General features: G+C 36.1%; 1 protein-coding gene across 1 annotated transcript in view; it reads left to right on the plus strand.

Moving 5' to 3' along the window:
• Positions 1-16,951, plus strand: part of MYO9A (myosin IXA) — a 269,941-nt gene that overhangs the window by 90,035 nt on the left and 162,955 nt on the right. Inside the window, exons 12-13 of the mRNA XM_060005673.2 lie at positions 5,994-6,115; positions 12,225-12,366. Of these exons, the coding sequence (XP_059861656.1) occupies positions 5,994-6,115; positions 12,225-12,366 (264 nt within the window). The remainder of the gene's footprint in view (positions 1-5,993; positions 6,116-12,224; positions 12,367-16,951) is intronic.

A 16,951-nucleotide genomic window follows, 5' to 3' on the forward strand; every position in this document is an offset into this window, starting at 1 on the left:
TTAAGACATACAAGGAAGGAAACCAACATGAATAAGAACCAAGTGAGACAATAGACTATATACCATAGGGGATCCAGATAATGAGTTTATCAGACATGAACTTTAAAGTAACAGTGGTTACAAGAAATTTTTTTAAGTGATAATTTTATTAAAGAACTACAAAATTTTTTAAAAATCCTAAATTTAGGAAAATTTAAAACTAATTTAGAACTAAAGGAAAATTTAAAAAATTTAGAACTAAAAAGTAGAGTGAAATTAAAAACATTAGTTTTTCACAGTTTGTTAGATATAGCTTAAGAGAAAATTAGTGATGTGGAAGATTGGCCAGAAGAAATAACAGCCTGATGAATAAAGCTAAAAGAGGAAAATACAAACAGTGTAAGAGACATAGGGCATAGTAAAAAAGTCTAACATCTGTGTAACAGGAATTCTGGAAAGATGTATGTGAAAGAGAGAGAATAGGATAGAAGCTGTATTTGAAAAAAGTGATGGCTGAGAATTTTCCAAAACTTAAAACATAAAACAAAAAAAATTCATCAAGCACACATTTGAGAAGCCCTAAGAATGCAAAACATGATAAGAATAAAGACAGCCATACAGTAAGACAAAGACAGGGACTTCCCTGGTGGCACAGTGGTTAAGAATCTGCCTGCCAGTGCAGGGGACACGGGTTTGAGCCCTGGTCTGGGAAGATCCCACATACCATGGAGCAACTAAGCCCATGCGCCACAACTACTAAGCCTGTGATCTAGAGCCCGTGAGCCACAACTACTGAAGCCCGCACGCCTAGAGCCCGTGCTCCACAACAAGAGAGGCCACTGCAATGAGAAGCCTGCACACGGCAACGAAGACCCAATGTGGCCAAAAAAAAAAAAAAAAAAAAAAAACCCCAATGAAAACAATATCTGAGAAGCAGCCAGAGATGGGGGAAACAGTACCTTTAAAGAAGCAACAATAAGGGCTTCCCTGGTGGCACAGTGGTTGAGAGTCTGCCTGCTGATGCAGGGGACACGGGTTCGTGCCCCGGTCTGGGAAGATCCCACATGCCGTGGAGCAGCTAGGCCCATGAGCCATGGCCGCTGAGCCTGCACGTCCGGAGCCTGTGCTCCACAACAGGAGAGGCCACAACAGTGAGAGGCCCGCATACCGCAAAAAAAAAAAAAGAAGCAACAATAAGATTGGAAGTCAGTCTTTCAGGGGAAACAGTGGATGCCAGAAGACAGTGGGGTATTTTCCTTAAAACTGAAGCATGTTATTTAGGCAGTAACTAAATTATTCCCGTTGTCACTGAGTTGCAGGAATGAATGAAAAGCAATGAACAATGTAAAAAAGTGGGTGAATCTAAATGAATTTTAACAAAATTAGACAAAGATAAAAATATCTTTTGTGGTTTAATGTCTGTGTAGAACTAAAACATGTGAGTACAATAGCATTTAATTCAGGAAGGGATACAGAATTCAAGGTATTGTAGTATCTTTGTATTAAATGCCAAGTGATAGAAGATTTTTTTCTCTGTTAGACATTGATCAGTTAAGAATGTGTCTTATAATTTTATGATAACCACCAAGTAATAAAAGAATATAAAACTCTCAAGTTAATATAGGAAGCAAGTGAAGTAAAAACAACTCTAGTAATACAAAAGAAAGCAAGAAAGAGGTATAAAAGCAATAACAAGAAAGCAGGACAAATAACAAATGGTAAGATGGTGATTTAATCCCACAAATACCAGTAATTGCATTAAATATAAATGGACTAATTACTCCAACTAGAAGCCAAAGATTGTCAGGCTGAATGTAAAATAAGACTAAATCGTTCCTTCTAAGAGAGACTCTTTAAATATAAGCATACAGAAAGGTTAAAAGTAAAAGGATGGAAAAAGATTTAGCAAGCCTTAACAAAAACAAAAGAACTGATATAACTGTATTAGTGTCACACTTTAAGCATTGCCAGAGATAAAAAAAGGAGTATTTGATAATACTAAAAGGATTAGTTCATCAGAAAGTATACAATTCCAGATTTATAGGTACCTCATAATACGGCCTCAAAGTATATAAAACAAGAAATTGATAAAACTAAAAACAAATATATATTTGCAATTTTAGTGGAATATTTTAACATACCTTGCTGAATAGCTGATAGAACAAGCAGACAAAAAATTGGTAAGGATACAGAAGATGTAAAGCACCCAGAGAATTGGGTGGGTGCGTTTTTTTTTGTTGTTTGTTTGTTTTGCGGTACGCGGGCCTCTCACTGTTGTGGCCTCTCCCGCTGCGGAGCACAGGCTCTGGACGCGCAGGCTCAGCGGCCATGGCTCACGGGCCCAGCCGCTCCGCAGCATGTGGGATCTTCCCAGACCGGGGCACGAACCCGTGTCCCCTGCATCGGCAGGCGGACTGTCAACCACTGCACCACCAGGGAAGCCTGGGTGGGTGCTTTTGAGGGTACCTAGTTCTGCCTGCCCTTGATGTCAGAATGCCAATTTCCCTGGGTCTGAGGCCTGTATCAAATAAGGATATAGAAGATTTTTAAGGCAAATACTTATCTGACATATATAGATAACTGCAAATTTACAAAATTTGCTTATATACTGGACCATAAAACAAGGGTCAAATTTCACAGTTTTGAAATCACACAGATCTCAATACCATAATGAATTTATATCAGAAACCAATAACAAGAAGATAACTGGAAAATACTTTATGATTAAAAATTAAGTAATGAATTTCTAGATAGCCTAGAAGTTGAAAAAAATTAGAAAATATATTGAACTTAATATATTACATATTAAAACTTGTGACTAAAGGTGCACTTGAGTCACTAAAGAAGTGTGACTAATGATTTACTTAGAGGAAAATTTTATAGTTGTTAGAAGATTTTAAGGTTGAAGAGCAACGATTAACAAATTGGAAAAAGACCAGCAAACTAAACCAAAGGAAAGTGGAAAGAGGGAAATAATAAAGAAAAAAAGATTAAATAAAAGTGAAAACAAATATATTATGGGAGAGGATCAACAGAGTGAAAAGTAATACTTTTGAAATGACTAATAACATTGATACAACCCTTAAGAAATTGGTGTGAGAGAGAGACAGAGAGGGATGTAAATAGCCAGAATTCCAATGATAAAGACCACATAATTGTGTATCCTACACATGTTAAAACGATAGTAGGATATACTAAACAACTTCATGTCTGTAAGCCTTATTAAATGATATGAGAAAAAACTTTTCAAAACTGACACAGATGAAATACAAAGTTTAACTCTAGAACTATTAAAGAAATTGAATATGTAATTAAAAACCTTTCCATAAAGAACATCGAAAGCCAAAATGACACCACTGATGAATTCTGCTGACTTTGAAAGAATTATTTTCAGTTTGACATAAATTCTTATGCGGAATAGAAAAAAAGGGGACAATTACTCAACACATTTTGGGGGCCAGGATAACATTGCTTTCTAAATCTGTGAAGGATATTATTAGAAGTGGAAATTGTCAATTTCACTCATAAATGTAGACTTAAAAATTCTAAACAAATATATATCCAGCAAGATATATAAAACGATAATACATCAGAACCAAATGGTGTTTTTCCTGTTGCATGTTACATCTAACCACCTATCAATTTAATTCATCTATTAACAAAACAAAAGAAAAAATTCATGGTGCTCTCAGTAGAAATGTAAAAAGCATTTGATAAATTTGCATATTCGTTCTTGTTAAAAACAAAACAAAACCCTTAGCAAACTAGATACATATAGAAGGGAACTTCCTGATAAAGGGCATTTACAAAAAAACCAACAGTTAATGTCAAACTTAATGGAAATAGACTGAATGATTTCCTCCTAAGACTGAGAACAAGGCAAGGTTGTTTTCTAAGAATTTTTATCAGGAACACAGGCATGTGAGAACATCCAAATGGGAAGTAAACATAGGAAAAGATTTTTCACTTATTAGTCATTAGGGAAAATAAAATTAAAAACATAATTAAATATTCCTAAGCATTCACCAGAATGACTAAAATGGAAAAGTCTGACAATACAAGTATTAGAGAAATACTGTGCACCGAAAAGTCCCATTACACTGGTGGTAGGTGCATAAATTGGTACAACCACTTTAGAAAGCTGTTTGGCAGTATCTTCTGAGGTTGTACATGTGTAGTTTATAAGCCTGTGGTTTCACGCTCAAAATGTATGTAAATGTTCAACAAGAGTTTTTTATAGAAATGTTCATAATGTCATTATTTTTAATGGCCAGAAATTGGAAATAAGTGTAATGTCTATTAATAGTATATAAATAGGTGAATACATTGTATATAAATACTCAACAGCATTGGTTCTCAAAGAGTGGTTCTTCTCCTACCCCTACTGGTACCATTGACATCACCTGGGCACTCCTTAGAAATACAAATATAGGATCCCACCCTATACCTACTTATTCACAAATTCTGGGTTTGTGGCTTCTGTTTTTAACAAGCTCTCCACATGATTCTGTTGTATATTAAAGTTTGAGACTTAATCTCCGTAGCCGATTTTGGCATACTTTTTCTGTAAAGGGACCAGACAAATCAGTGTTCTAGGTTTGGGGGGCCGTATGGTCTCAGCTCTGCTGTTACATTGAGAAAGCAGCCTGGACAATAATGCATAAATGAGCAAATGTTGTACTCCACAACCCCAGCCCTACAACAATTAAAATGAATGAACTTTAGGTGCATCCTACAACATAATGTTGAGTAAAAGAAAAAAAGCCAGATGAAAAGAATATGTATTATATGATTCTATTTATATAATATTTATAAACAGGTGAATCTTATCAATGGTATTAGAAATTAGGATAATAGTTAACTTTGGGCAAGAGGGTCTGAATCATCATTGGGAAAAGGGGATGAGAAAGGATTTTGGACTGCTAGTAATGTCGATAAAAATCCATATGCTTGTACTATTTAGTATGCTTTTTATCCATGCTCTGAAAAAGAGTAGGGAAAAGACTTTCTTACCACTGCTTGGGGGTGACCTTTGTATAGCATTACTTACTTGTGAAATTGTTAATTACGAGGAAAGAATTAAGCATTTACCTTTCCCAATTAGAATGACTGTAGTTTATAGTAGGGTCCACTTTTTCTTTACAGGATAATGATAATACGGAAAGAATGATAAAATTACAAAATCACTATTTCACAAAACACCATATTTGTAGAGAAGTGTGCAAGTGTAATCAGTGAATAATAAAACCATCAGATGAGCAGGATATTTATTTGGTGCCTAAATATCAGTGCAGTGTAGAAACGTAACTTCTTTGTGCTCAGGGGCATCTTTCTGACAGTTTAGAAGTTAAAGCATCACAGAGATGAATAAAAGAAGATTTCCTAGTATAGAAATTAAGGAAGGACCAATGGGGGCTTCATAAGAGAGTTCTGCATAGTTGCTAGTATGTGAGCTTTGAGTTATTTAGTCTTGAAATTTGGGAAACTACCCTGCCCCCCACCTTTTGAAAGGTGTTGTAAGAGTTTTATTTTGCTGAAGTTCAGTGTGTATGAATTCCATATGATTTATATCAGTGATCACTGGAGGTGATAGTTTTCCACTTTTCCCAGACATTGTTTCATTAAATTCATTGTTGACGATCCAGCAGTTCTTTTTGATGGCTTAGAGTTGTGTGGGAGAAATTAGGCTTTTTCATTTTATATTTTTCCTTAGTGCAGTCATCAGATAGTGTGGCTAAAACAAATCCAGCCCTAAATTCTCATCTGAGTGGAATCACAAATAGGATTCTAACCAGAAAATTTGGTTGCATGCACTTTTAAAAGAAAACAGACATACCCTATATCGAGATTTTATACAAGTGAAATTTATACATTCTTCCATTGTGTGGATTAGTGATTTAAAAGAGAAAAGTTTAAACTATTCTTTTAATCCCGGTAAAAGCTTTTTAGTCCTTATTCTCACATTCCTGTTATTTTCTGCAAGATGAATATATTGTTAATATGTTACTTCCTAGGAGGAATATAGAGCTGAAGGTATCAGCTGGCACAATATAGATTATATTGATAATACCTGTTGCATAAATCTTATTAGCAAGAAACCAACAGGCCTGCTGCATCTTTTGGATGAAGAAAGCAAGTGAGTATGATTCTTTTCAGTTTTGTTATTGGCCATTTGGGCTTTTCATGTCTTCTTAAGCCCTACGTTTTCTTCTTAACATTATTAAGTAAAGAGCCAAAGTTTCCCATGTATGGCTTTTTTGTGCGTGTTTGTGTGTTTCTAAAAAAATTGGATGGACTTCACTATAGAACTCATTTTTTCCTTGAGTTTTTCCAGATTTCTTCTACAGAGTCACTTTGATGTTAGATTTGTTGGTTTCTATTTATTTTTTGTTTTTGTTTTGTGTTCCTGTCTTCTTGAATTAAGTTTGTGTATGTGTGTTTTAAGAATGGGTTTATTTTTAATTTTTATTGGCGTCTAGTTGCCAACTAGATGCCAATAAAAATTAACTTAAAAAAAAGGGTTTTTTTCCCCAGTTAAAGAAGGTCCTTTTTATTTGCAGTGTCATTCCATACAAAAGCAATAGAAAGATAACAGTCTTAACAAGAAGTTTACAATTGAATATTTGAACAGAAAATCTGTACACATTATCATTTACAGTAATTTTACGTGGTAAATTAACTGACTGTAAAAAAAAAAGGTCTTTCTAAATCCTCCTGCTGTCTTAACTCTTGGAGAATTATAGATAGAAGGCCTACTTAGTGCTATTTACAAGTACCAAATTAAGACTGTATAACTTACATAAAGCCCATTAACTTACCAGCTCAATTTAATATCTTTGACTATTCAGTCCTCTTAAAAAAAAAAGTTTTATATATGAGATGTGTTTGCAGTTTTCCTGTTTTGCAGAAGAGAAGATAATAATAGATTTGTGATAACTGCCATGGCTGTGCAGGTTTTAAGTGGCAACATATGCTAGATATTTGCCATCCCCTGGTAACACTGTTCAATATACTAAACTTATATGTATGCTTCAGAAATAAAGCTTCCTATAGCATCCTCCAGAGTGTTCTCAGTGCTCTATAAAGTATTATTTATAGTTTAATTATCCTAAGAGATGGCAAATCTAGAATTGGAGAAACCAAAGTGGTGAAGTATGTGTTGGTTTTCTGTGACTCTTTAGTAAAATATTTAGAACTTGAATTAGTTCACCTGATTCCTCGCTTAATATTATACTCATTAAACTACAATATAAAATATTAAGCATTTACTATCATAGGATGACTATATACCAGGTTTGTGTGGGACAATCTAAAGTTTATGCCTGTTGTTCACTTTAGTTATTAATGGTGCCTACTTTTACTCTCAGAATATCCTGGTATGTATGGTAAGTTATATGTCACCCTGTTAATATGCCATAAACACAGAATTGCTACATAGAATTATAAAGTAATATAGCAGAATGCAAAATATATTGGAAAGGAGACTGCTAACAGTTACATCTACCCACTCTATCACCAGTCTGTCACATTTATTTCCATTAATCTAAATGAATTAAAATGCAGCCAACACAAAAAATATTTTAATTTTATGTCCAAAGTCGTGAAAGTTTCTTGTATTGCTCTGTATGTCCTGAAACATACACTGTCTCTTATACAATTGTAAGGTTATTAGTTCTTAACTCAGCTTGCATACCTTACTTCTGGTGTATTTTATTTTGGAAAGCGTCATAGGTGATTTTTGATATTTAGTGTTGAGACCCATTATGGTAGATATTGAAATGATAAGCAGTTCTTTTTGTTTGAGCTATATTATGGTAAAAGGACAAGAAAGTTTAAGTAATCGAGAAAAAGATCATATATGTAGTAAATGATGGACTCGAGATTCAAACTCACATATTGAAATTCAAATACCTGGACTCCAGGTATTTCTAACTAAGCTTTATTTATTTATTTTTTTAACCTGAGCTTTTGTTTTCCTTTTTTATTGAGGTAGCATTGGTTTATAACACTATATAAGTTTCATGTTTACAACATCGTATTTCTACTTCTGTATACCCTACAGTGTGCTCACCACCAAAAATTTATTTTCTGTCACCATACAGTTGATCCCTTTTACCAATTTTGCCTTCCCCCCTGCCCCATCCCCTCTGGTATATAAAAAACTAATGAACAAACGAAAACAAAATAAATGACTAAACCAAACAAAAACAAACACGTAGATACAGAGAGCAGAATAATAAGCATGTGCTTTGAAGTATTGTCCTGTATTGCTTCACCATAATACTTAGGCTTCAGAGTCAGAAGTTCAGGGTTGTATTCCAACTCCCCTTAGCAAATCTCTTAATATCCTTGGTCCTCAGTTTTCTTGCATGCCAAAAGGAAATGATGATGATAAATTATAATGCTGTGTGCTGTATATCTTATGGTGGTTGTGAGCAGCAAATGAGCTAGTGGATATATAATTAAAACATGAATAGAGCAAAGGGGTTTTGTCTGGTCTGTTATTCTTTAAGCAAAATTTCATTGTGTGCACATCTTATTTTATAAAGACCATCTTTACCTGGTCAGTTGGTACCTCACATAAATGTAAGTATTACCCCAAGAAGAGAATGGCACCTCTTTGCTGTTACCCAAAAGCTTCTGGGGTTAAGCCACATGGCCAGAAATTACAGGGAGACAGACTTTGGCTCAATATAAGGAAGAACTCTCTAATCATTAGAGCTGATTAGCAACTGCTTCATAAAATAATAAAATTTCCCATTATAGTAATTATTTTGCATCATCTGTCAGGGTATTATTGTAGGTAGGAGATTGGACTGAACAATCTCTTAATTATCGCTTCAATTATGCTTTTATATTAGTTCTCCATAAAAATTTTTAATAAACCATAGTATTACTTTCCTTTCTTTATAAGTCAGTCAGTCAGTCCTATTATTAACTCCCCTTGTAAATGGACCAGCTTTGTCTCTATGCTTTAACACTCCAGAAGATGCAAAGGCATGAAATATTTTCCCTCTGTCATGTACCTACAAAGAGAGGTTGAAAATAAGTTAGTCTCATTTAGGAAGAACTGTTTTGGGAATCACTTTGAGTATTTTTCCTCTAAAAATATTTTGTTCTGTGGGGAATACATTACATGAAATATATCCTTAGTGGTGTTCCTGCTTCATTCAGTGTGTTTGTAGTGCTTTAGATGCATGGGTTGGAAGTTAGAAGTCTTATTTAATCTTGTCTTTGCTATCTACTGGCTGTTCACGTTTTATAAACTAGATTCTAAAGGATGCAGTGTGGAATTTAGAAAGGAGGAATGGTGTAAGCAAAGTTAAGAGTGTTATCAGTCTTTTCTATAGTACTTAGTGTGATCTGCTGACAGCAGCACTGGCTGCACCTTGAAGGTTGTTAGAAGTACAGAGTCTCATACTTCCACCCCAGATTTCTTTTTCTTTTTTGTTTTTATGTCCGCACGGCATGCAGGATCTTAGTTCCCTGACCAGGGATCAAACCCGTGTCCCCTGCACTGGAAATGCAGAGTGCTAACCACTGGACCGCCAGGGAAGTCCTACACCCCGGATTTCTTGAATCAGAATCTGCATTTTAACAAACTGAAGTTAAGATCAGTGCATTCATTTAAGACAGCATTTTATCAATTTTGCCTGTTCATAAGAATTACCTGGGGAAACTTCTAAATAGTACTGATGTACTATTACATCAGTTACACTGGTCTAGCATCAGTTCAGTAGAATCACAGGAGATGGGGTACAGGCATTGGTATTTTTGAAAGCTCCCAGAGGTACTTCTTATATGCAAAGAAACACTACTCTAAGGCTGCCCCTGCAGGTAGCCTTTGGGGAACACTAGCTGAAGAGCTTTGAAATGCACAGTGTCCGCTCTGACTCTGTTCCAAGCCCTTTTGCTTGGTTATGTAGTATGTATCCACAAATGTTTGTTGAATGCAGGACATGTGGAGAGTTTTTCTTTCCATCTTTCCTTGTTTGGAATAAAAATTATTCTCATATCTGTCCTTCCTTTCAAAATTTCTTTTCTCCATTCAAAAGTAAGAGAAAAGCAAATCATAAGCTTTTTGATTACCCAGAGGATTAGAAGGTAAATAAACCTTTACCTAGAGACAATGAGGTGAGCATCCTTCCTGAAAAGAAGCATTCTGCTGTGGAGTAGTGAGGGGTAAGTTTGCAGAGGTTGGGTTGGTCTAGGCTTAGGAGCTTGGATTCCAGTTTTCCAGAGTAGGAGAGGCACACAATTAACACTATTGTAGGAAAATTTATTTTGATAGTTCCATTTGGTGACATGAAACAAAGTAAAATTAGAATCGCTGAGGCTACTGTAGAGGCTGTTGCGGTACTCTCTGAAATTGTTTAAGAGTTGTAACCCATTCTAGAATGGCTGAGAGTTCTGGATAGGAGAGGAAGAGCCTAGATAGTTGAGATATTTTGAGGATGGGATAGTATTTGAATGCAAAAGCAGGCCTAGTTGTCTAGGAAAATGGCAGTGTTGGCAACATAAAAAAGTAGGTAACATTTATGTCATCCCTATAGGATGTCAGCTAGTGTTAGGTGTTTTTAACTAGTGTTTAATTCTACTAGCACTGTGTTACCTCATTTTACTCATTTTATGTATTAACAAACCAGTTCTTAAAGAAGGTTGTACCTAGCTTGCCCAAGGTCAAGGACAGAATTGGTAATCTAAGCAATGACTGTCTGATATCAAAGATCATTCTCAGGAGATGGAAACAACCTAAGTGTCCATCATCGGATGAATGAATAAAGAAGATGTGGCACATAGATACAATGGAATATTACTCAGCCATAAAAAGAAACGAAATTGAGTTATTTGTAGTGAGGTGGATGGACCTAGAGTCTGTCATACAGAGTGAAGTGAGTCAGAAAGAGAAAGACAAATACCGTATGCTAACACATATATATGGAATCTAAGAAAAAAAAATGTCATGAGGAACCTAGGGGTAAGATGGGAATAAAGACACAGACCTACTAGAGAATGGACTTGGGGATATGGGGAGGGGGAGGGGTGAGCTGTGACAGGTGAGAGAGTGGCATTGACATGTGTACACTACCAAACGTAAAATAGATAGCTAGTGGGAAGCAGCCGCACAGCACAGGGAGATCAGCTCGGTGCTTTGTGACCATCTAGAGAGGTGGGATGGGGAGGGTGGGAGGGAGGGAGACGCAAGAGGAAAGAGATATGGGAACGTATGTATATGTATAACTGATTCACTTTGTTATAAAGCAGAAACTAACACACCATTGTAAAGCAGTTATACTCCAATAAAGATGTAAAAAAAAAAAAAGATCATTCTCCTTCCTGATTCCAATACGTACTATGTAATTAACCATTTTCGTTTTAATTTTAGAATCATTTTTACACATTAGATATCATATTCAGCATCTTTACAATCTCATGTCACATTATTTTTCATTATTTCAGCTACTGTTAAATAAAACTATTCTCTGAAAGATACTTGCCATATCCTTTTTATTTGTCAGTGATTATTTTCTGTATTTGAAACTCCTACCCAACCTTTAACATCTAGCTCATAATTAATTGTCTCCTTTATCCTCTGTGAACTTTTCCATTGTTCCCAACTAGAGATTTCTTTCTCTTCTGAAGTTTTATATGCCTGTACCATTATGTAGTTACTTCTTAATATTATTTGACTGATTCCCAGATATGAAATGCTCATCAGTGAGTATAAACCCATTGATGTATATTTGAAATAATAATAGATATAATATAAAGCTATACACTAACTGGTATAGGTAAGAAAATTACTACTTGATTCATACATGAAGAAAAAACAAAAAATGACAGTGATTTAAAGGACCTGTCCAAATTGAGAGATCATTCCCTTACTGCAAGTTCTTGACCCCAAACAACATATGATTTAGTTTTTATTATTCTTTGGGTTTTATGGTAGTGCAGTACACTGTGACGTAAGCTAAATATCCAAAGACTTGAGTTAATTTCTCACTTCTGCCACTTGCAAAGTGTGAGTTAGGCAAATCACAACTTTTGAGCTCTCAACTGCAAAACAGGAATACCAATTCTTGTTTTACTCATTTTTCAGCTTGTTATGAGAACTTATTTAATGAAAACTCTCAGTAAGTTGCTAAATGTGTTAGATGGAAATGTAATTAAAATGTATTTTAAAAAAACTACTGTATTAGCTGCTGCATCTTTCTTTAGTGTTTTTGTTTTTATTTTTAATTCAGCTTTCCACAGGCTACAAATCAAACACTGCTGGACAAATTTAAGCATCAACATGAAGAGAATTCTTACATTGAATTTCCAGCTGTGATGGAGCCTGCTTTTATCATAAAGCATTATGCCGGGAAAGTGAAATATGGGATAAAGGTGAGTAAATTTATCACTGAATATGCCTTTAGGGCAGAGGAGTGTTCTTAACTATATCACCATCCCTGTCACACTACCCTCTTTGTAGTTGGTCAGTACAGTGGGAGATAGTTTAAGGATACTACTAAAATTCATATTCTACTTTACAGTATTCTGCTGTCATTAGAAGATGGTTTTGTTTGTTTCCTCCTGCAGCTAAAATTGATGTCAGCCCATTCTGTATGTAGTAGTCTATTTATTTATATTCTATTTTTTATTTTCTAATTTTTTAAAATATAATTTTTATTTTAAATTTAATTTCTATTTTATACTGCGGTATAGTTGACTTACAATGTTACGTTTCAATTGTACAGCAGGTGTACAGGTGTACAGCAAAATGGTTCCCATATAGGTTATTACATAATTGTAATAGCCTTTTTAGATCTGAAAGAATAGTTACCATCAGTAAGTCTTAAATCCACTAGTTTATCTATGTAGTTGGTTGAATTTTTCTCTTCTCTACATCCATTAGGCCTGACAAAGTTCATGTCATCATGTACCATTGGGTATTTGTGAGCTTGTACTCCTAATGATTATGTTGAAACTCTTTTTTTTTTATACAGCAGGTTCTTATTAGTCATCCATTTTATACACATCAGTGTATACATGTCAATCACAATCGCCCAATTCATCACACCCCCACCCCCACACCTCCACGGCTTTACCCCCTTGGTGTACACACGTTTGTTCTCTACATCTGTGTCTCAATTTCTGCCCTGAAAACCGGTTCATCTGTACCATTTTTCTAGGTTCCACATACATGCGTTAATATACGATATTTGTTTTTCTCTTTCTGAATTACTTCACTCTGTATGACAGTCTCTAGATCCATCCACAGCGCAACAAATTGACCCAATTTCATTCCTTTTTATGGCTGAGTAATATTCCATTGTATATATGTACCACATCTTCTTTATCCATTCGTCTTTTGATGGGCATTTTGGTTGCTTCTGTGACCTGGCTATTGTAAATAGTGCTGCAGTGAACGTTGGGGTCCATGTGTCTTTTATTTTTTTATTTTCTGCGGTACGCGGGCCTCTCACCACTGTGGCCTCTCTACTGCAGAGCAGAGGCTCTGGGCGTGCAGGCTCAGCGGCCATGGTTCACGGGCCCAGCTGCTCCATGGCATGTGGGATCCTCCCGGACTGGGGCATGACCCTGTGTCCCCTGCATCGGCAGGCGGACTCTCAACCACTGCGCCACCAGGGAAGCCTGCATGTGTCTTTTTGAATTGTGGTTTTCTCTGGGTATATGCCCAGTAGTGGGATTGCTGGATCATATGGTAATTCTATTTTTAGTTTTTTAAGGAACCTCCATACTGTTCTCCATAGTGGCTGTATCAGTTTACATTCCCACCAACAGGGCAAGAGGGTTCCCTTTTCTCCACACCCCCTCTAGCATTTGCTGTTTGCAGATTTTCTGATGATGCCCATTCTAACTGGTGTGAGGTGATACCTCGTTGTAGTTTTGATTTGCATTTCTCTAATAATTAGTGATGTTGAGCAGCTTTTCATGTGCTTCTTGGCCATCTGTATGTCTTCTTTGGAGAAACATCTATTTAGGTCTTCTACCCATTTTTGGATTGGGTTGCTTGTTTTTTTAATATTGAGCTGCATGAGCTGTTTTTATATTTTCGAGATTAATCCTTTGTCCGTTGATTCGTTTGCAAATATTTTCTCCCATTCTGAGGGTTGTCTTTTCGTCTTGTTTATGGTTTCATTTGCAGTGCAAAAGCATTGAAGTTTCATTACATCCCATTTGCTTACTTTTGTTTTTATTTCCATTACTCTAGGAGGTGGATCAAAAAGGTTCTTGCTGTGATTTATGTCAAAGAGTGTTCTTCCTATGTTTTCCTCTAAGAGTTTTATAGTGTCCGGTCTTTCATTTAGGTCTCTAATCCATTTTGAGTATATTTTTGTGCATGGTGTTAGGGAGTGTTCTAATTTCATTCTTTTACATGTAGCTGTCCAGTTTTCCCAACACCACTTATTGAAGAGACTGTCTTTTCTCCATTGTATATCCTTGCCTCCTTTGTCATAGGTTACTTGACCATAGGTGCGTGGGTTTATCTCTGGGCTTTCTATCTTGTTCCATTGATCTGTGTTTCTGTTTTTGTGCCAGTACCGTATTGTCTTGATTACTGTAGCTTTGTAGTATATTCTGAAGTCAGGGAGTCTGATTCCTCCAGCTCCGCTTTTTTCCCTCAAGACTGCTTTGGCTATTTGGGGTCTTTTGTGTCTCCATACAAATTTTAAGGTTTTTTGTTCTGGTTCCATAAAAAATGCCATTGGTAATTTGATAGGGATTGCATTGAATCTGTAGATAGCTTTTGGTAGTATAGTTATTTCCACAATATTGACTCTTCCAATCTAAGAACATGGTATATCTCTCCATCTGTTGGTATCATCTTTAATTTCTTTCATCAGTGTCTTATAGTTTTCTACATACAGGTCTTTTGTCTCCCTAGGTAGGTTTATTCCTAGGTATTTTATTCTTTCTGTTGCAGTGGTAAATGGGAGTGTTTCCTTACTTTCTCTTTCAGATTTTTCATCATTAGTGTATAGGAATGCAAGAGATTTCTGTGCATTAATTTTATATCCTGCAACTTTACCAAATTCATTGATTAGCTGTAGCAGTTTTCTGGTGGCATCTTTAGGATTCTCTATGTATGGTATCATGTCACCTGCAAACAGTGACAGTTTTACTTCTTCTTTTCCAATTTGAATTCCTTTTATTTCTGTTTCTTCTCTGATTGCCGTGGCTAGGACTTCCAAAACTATGTTGAATAATAGTGGTGAGAGTGGACATCCTTGTCTTGTTGCAGATCTTAGAGGAAATGCTTTCAGTTTTCACCATTGAGAATGATGGTTGCTGTGGGTTTGTCATATATGGCCTTTATTATGTTGAGGTAAGTTCCCTCTGTGCCCACTTTCTGGAGAGTTTTTATCATAAATGGGTGTTGCATTTTGTCAGAAGCTTTTTCTGCATCTATTGAGATGATCATATGGTTTTTATTCTTCAGTTTGTTAATATGGTGTGTCACGTTGATTGATTTGCGTATAGTGAAGAATCCTTGCATCCCTGGGATAAATCCCACTTGATCATGGTGTATGATCCTTTTAATGTGTTGTTGGATTCTGTTTGCCAGTATTTTGTTGAGGATTTTTGCATCTCTATTCATCAGTGATATTGGTGTGTAATTTTCTTTTTTTGTAGTATCTTTGTCTGGTTTTGGTATCAGGGTGATGGTGGCCTCATAGAATGAGTTTGCAGTTTTTTGCAGATTCCTCTGCAATTTTTGGGAAGAGTTTGAAAAGGATGGGTGTTAGCTCTTCTGTAAATGTTTGATAGAATTCACCTGTGAAGCCATCTCATCCTGGACTTCTGTTTGTTGGAAGATTTTAAATCACAGTTTCAATTTCATTACTTGTGATTGGTCTGTTCATATTTTCTATTTCTTCCTATTTCAGTCTTGGAAGTTTATACCTTTCTAAGAATTTGTCCATTTCTTCCAGGTTGTCCATTTTATTGGCATAGAGTGGCTTGTAGTAGTCTCTTAGGATGCTTTGTATTTCTGCGGTGTCTGTTGTAACTTCTCCTTTTTCATTTCTAATTTTTTTTTTTTTTTTTGCGGTACTTGGGCCTCTCACTGTTGTGGCCTCTCCCGTTGCGGAGCACAGGCTCTGGACACGCAGGCTCAGCGTCCATGGCTCACAGGCCCAGCCGCTCTGCGGCATGTGGGATCTTCCTGGACCGGGACACGAGCCTGTGTCCCCTGCATCGGCAGGTGGACTGTCAACCACTGCGCCACCAGGGATGCCCTACTCACCAAGTTTTAATCCTTCCATCTGGGTGTGGTTATAGTCAAATGCCTAGACTACGCATATCAGTATGGGACCTTCTTCCAGGAGTGTTATGCTTCTTGCCCTCCCTATCTTTCTGTGGGTATTTAAACGCCTTTTCTTCTGCTCTGTCATCGCCAACCCCCATTGACAGGTGGTTTTAACTGTCTATTTACAGTCCTTAGGTAATCTTATCCAGCTTTAAAAATCTGTATGCTGATGATATCCAAATGCATTTTCTGAAATCTCTGTAAGAATCTAGACAAATATATCCATCTGCCTACTTGATGTCTGTATGCAGACATAGTATAGTCGTTATAAGTGGCTGAGTTTGAACCTCTGTTCTTCCAGTTACTGTGTGATAGGAGCCAAGATAGTTAACCTTTCTATGACTCACTTTCCTCATCTATAAAACAGGAATAATAATATCATCTACCTCAAGGAGTTGTTAAGGTGATGAAATGAACTTATCAATGAGACAACACATGTAAAATGCTTAGAAGTGTGCCATATACTTAGAAACCTCTCAATAAATGTTACTCGCTATTATCGTTATTCTCAGCATCTCAAGCTTCACTTGGACAAAACTTACCTCATAATCCTCATTTTCTATCCCTATACCTTCTCTTTTCTCTAGTCATCTCCATATCAGTATATGGTACCTCTATCCACTTTGTTGCTCAAACCCAAAATATAGGTGTTAA

Source organism: Delphinus delphis, chromosome 2, assembly GCF_949987515.2.
Source record: "Delphinus delphis chromosome 2, mDelDel1.2, whole genome shotgun sequence".
NCBI lineage: Eukaryota > Metazoa > Chordata > Mammalia > Artiodactyla > Delphinidae > Delphinus > Delphinus delphis.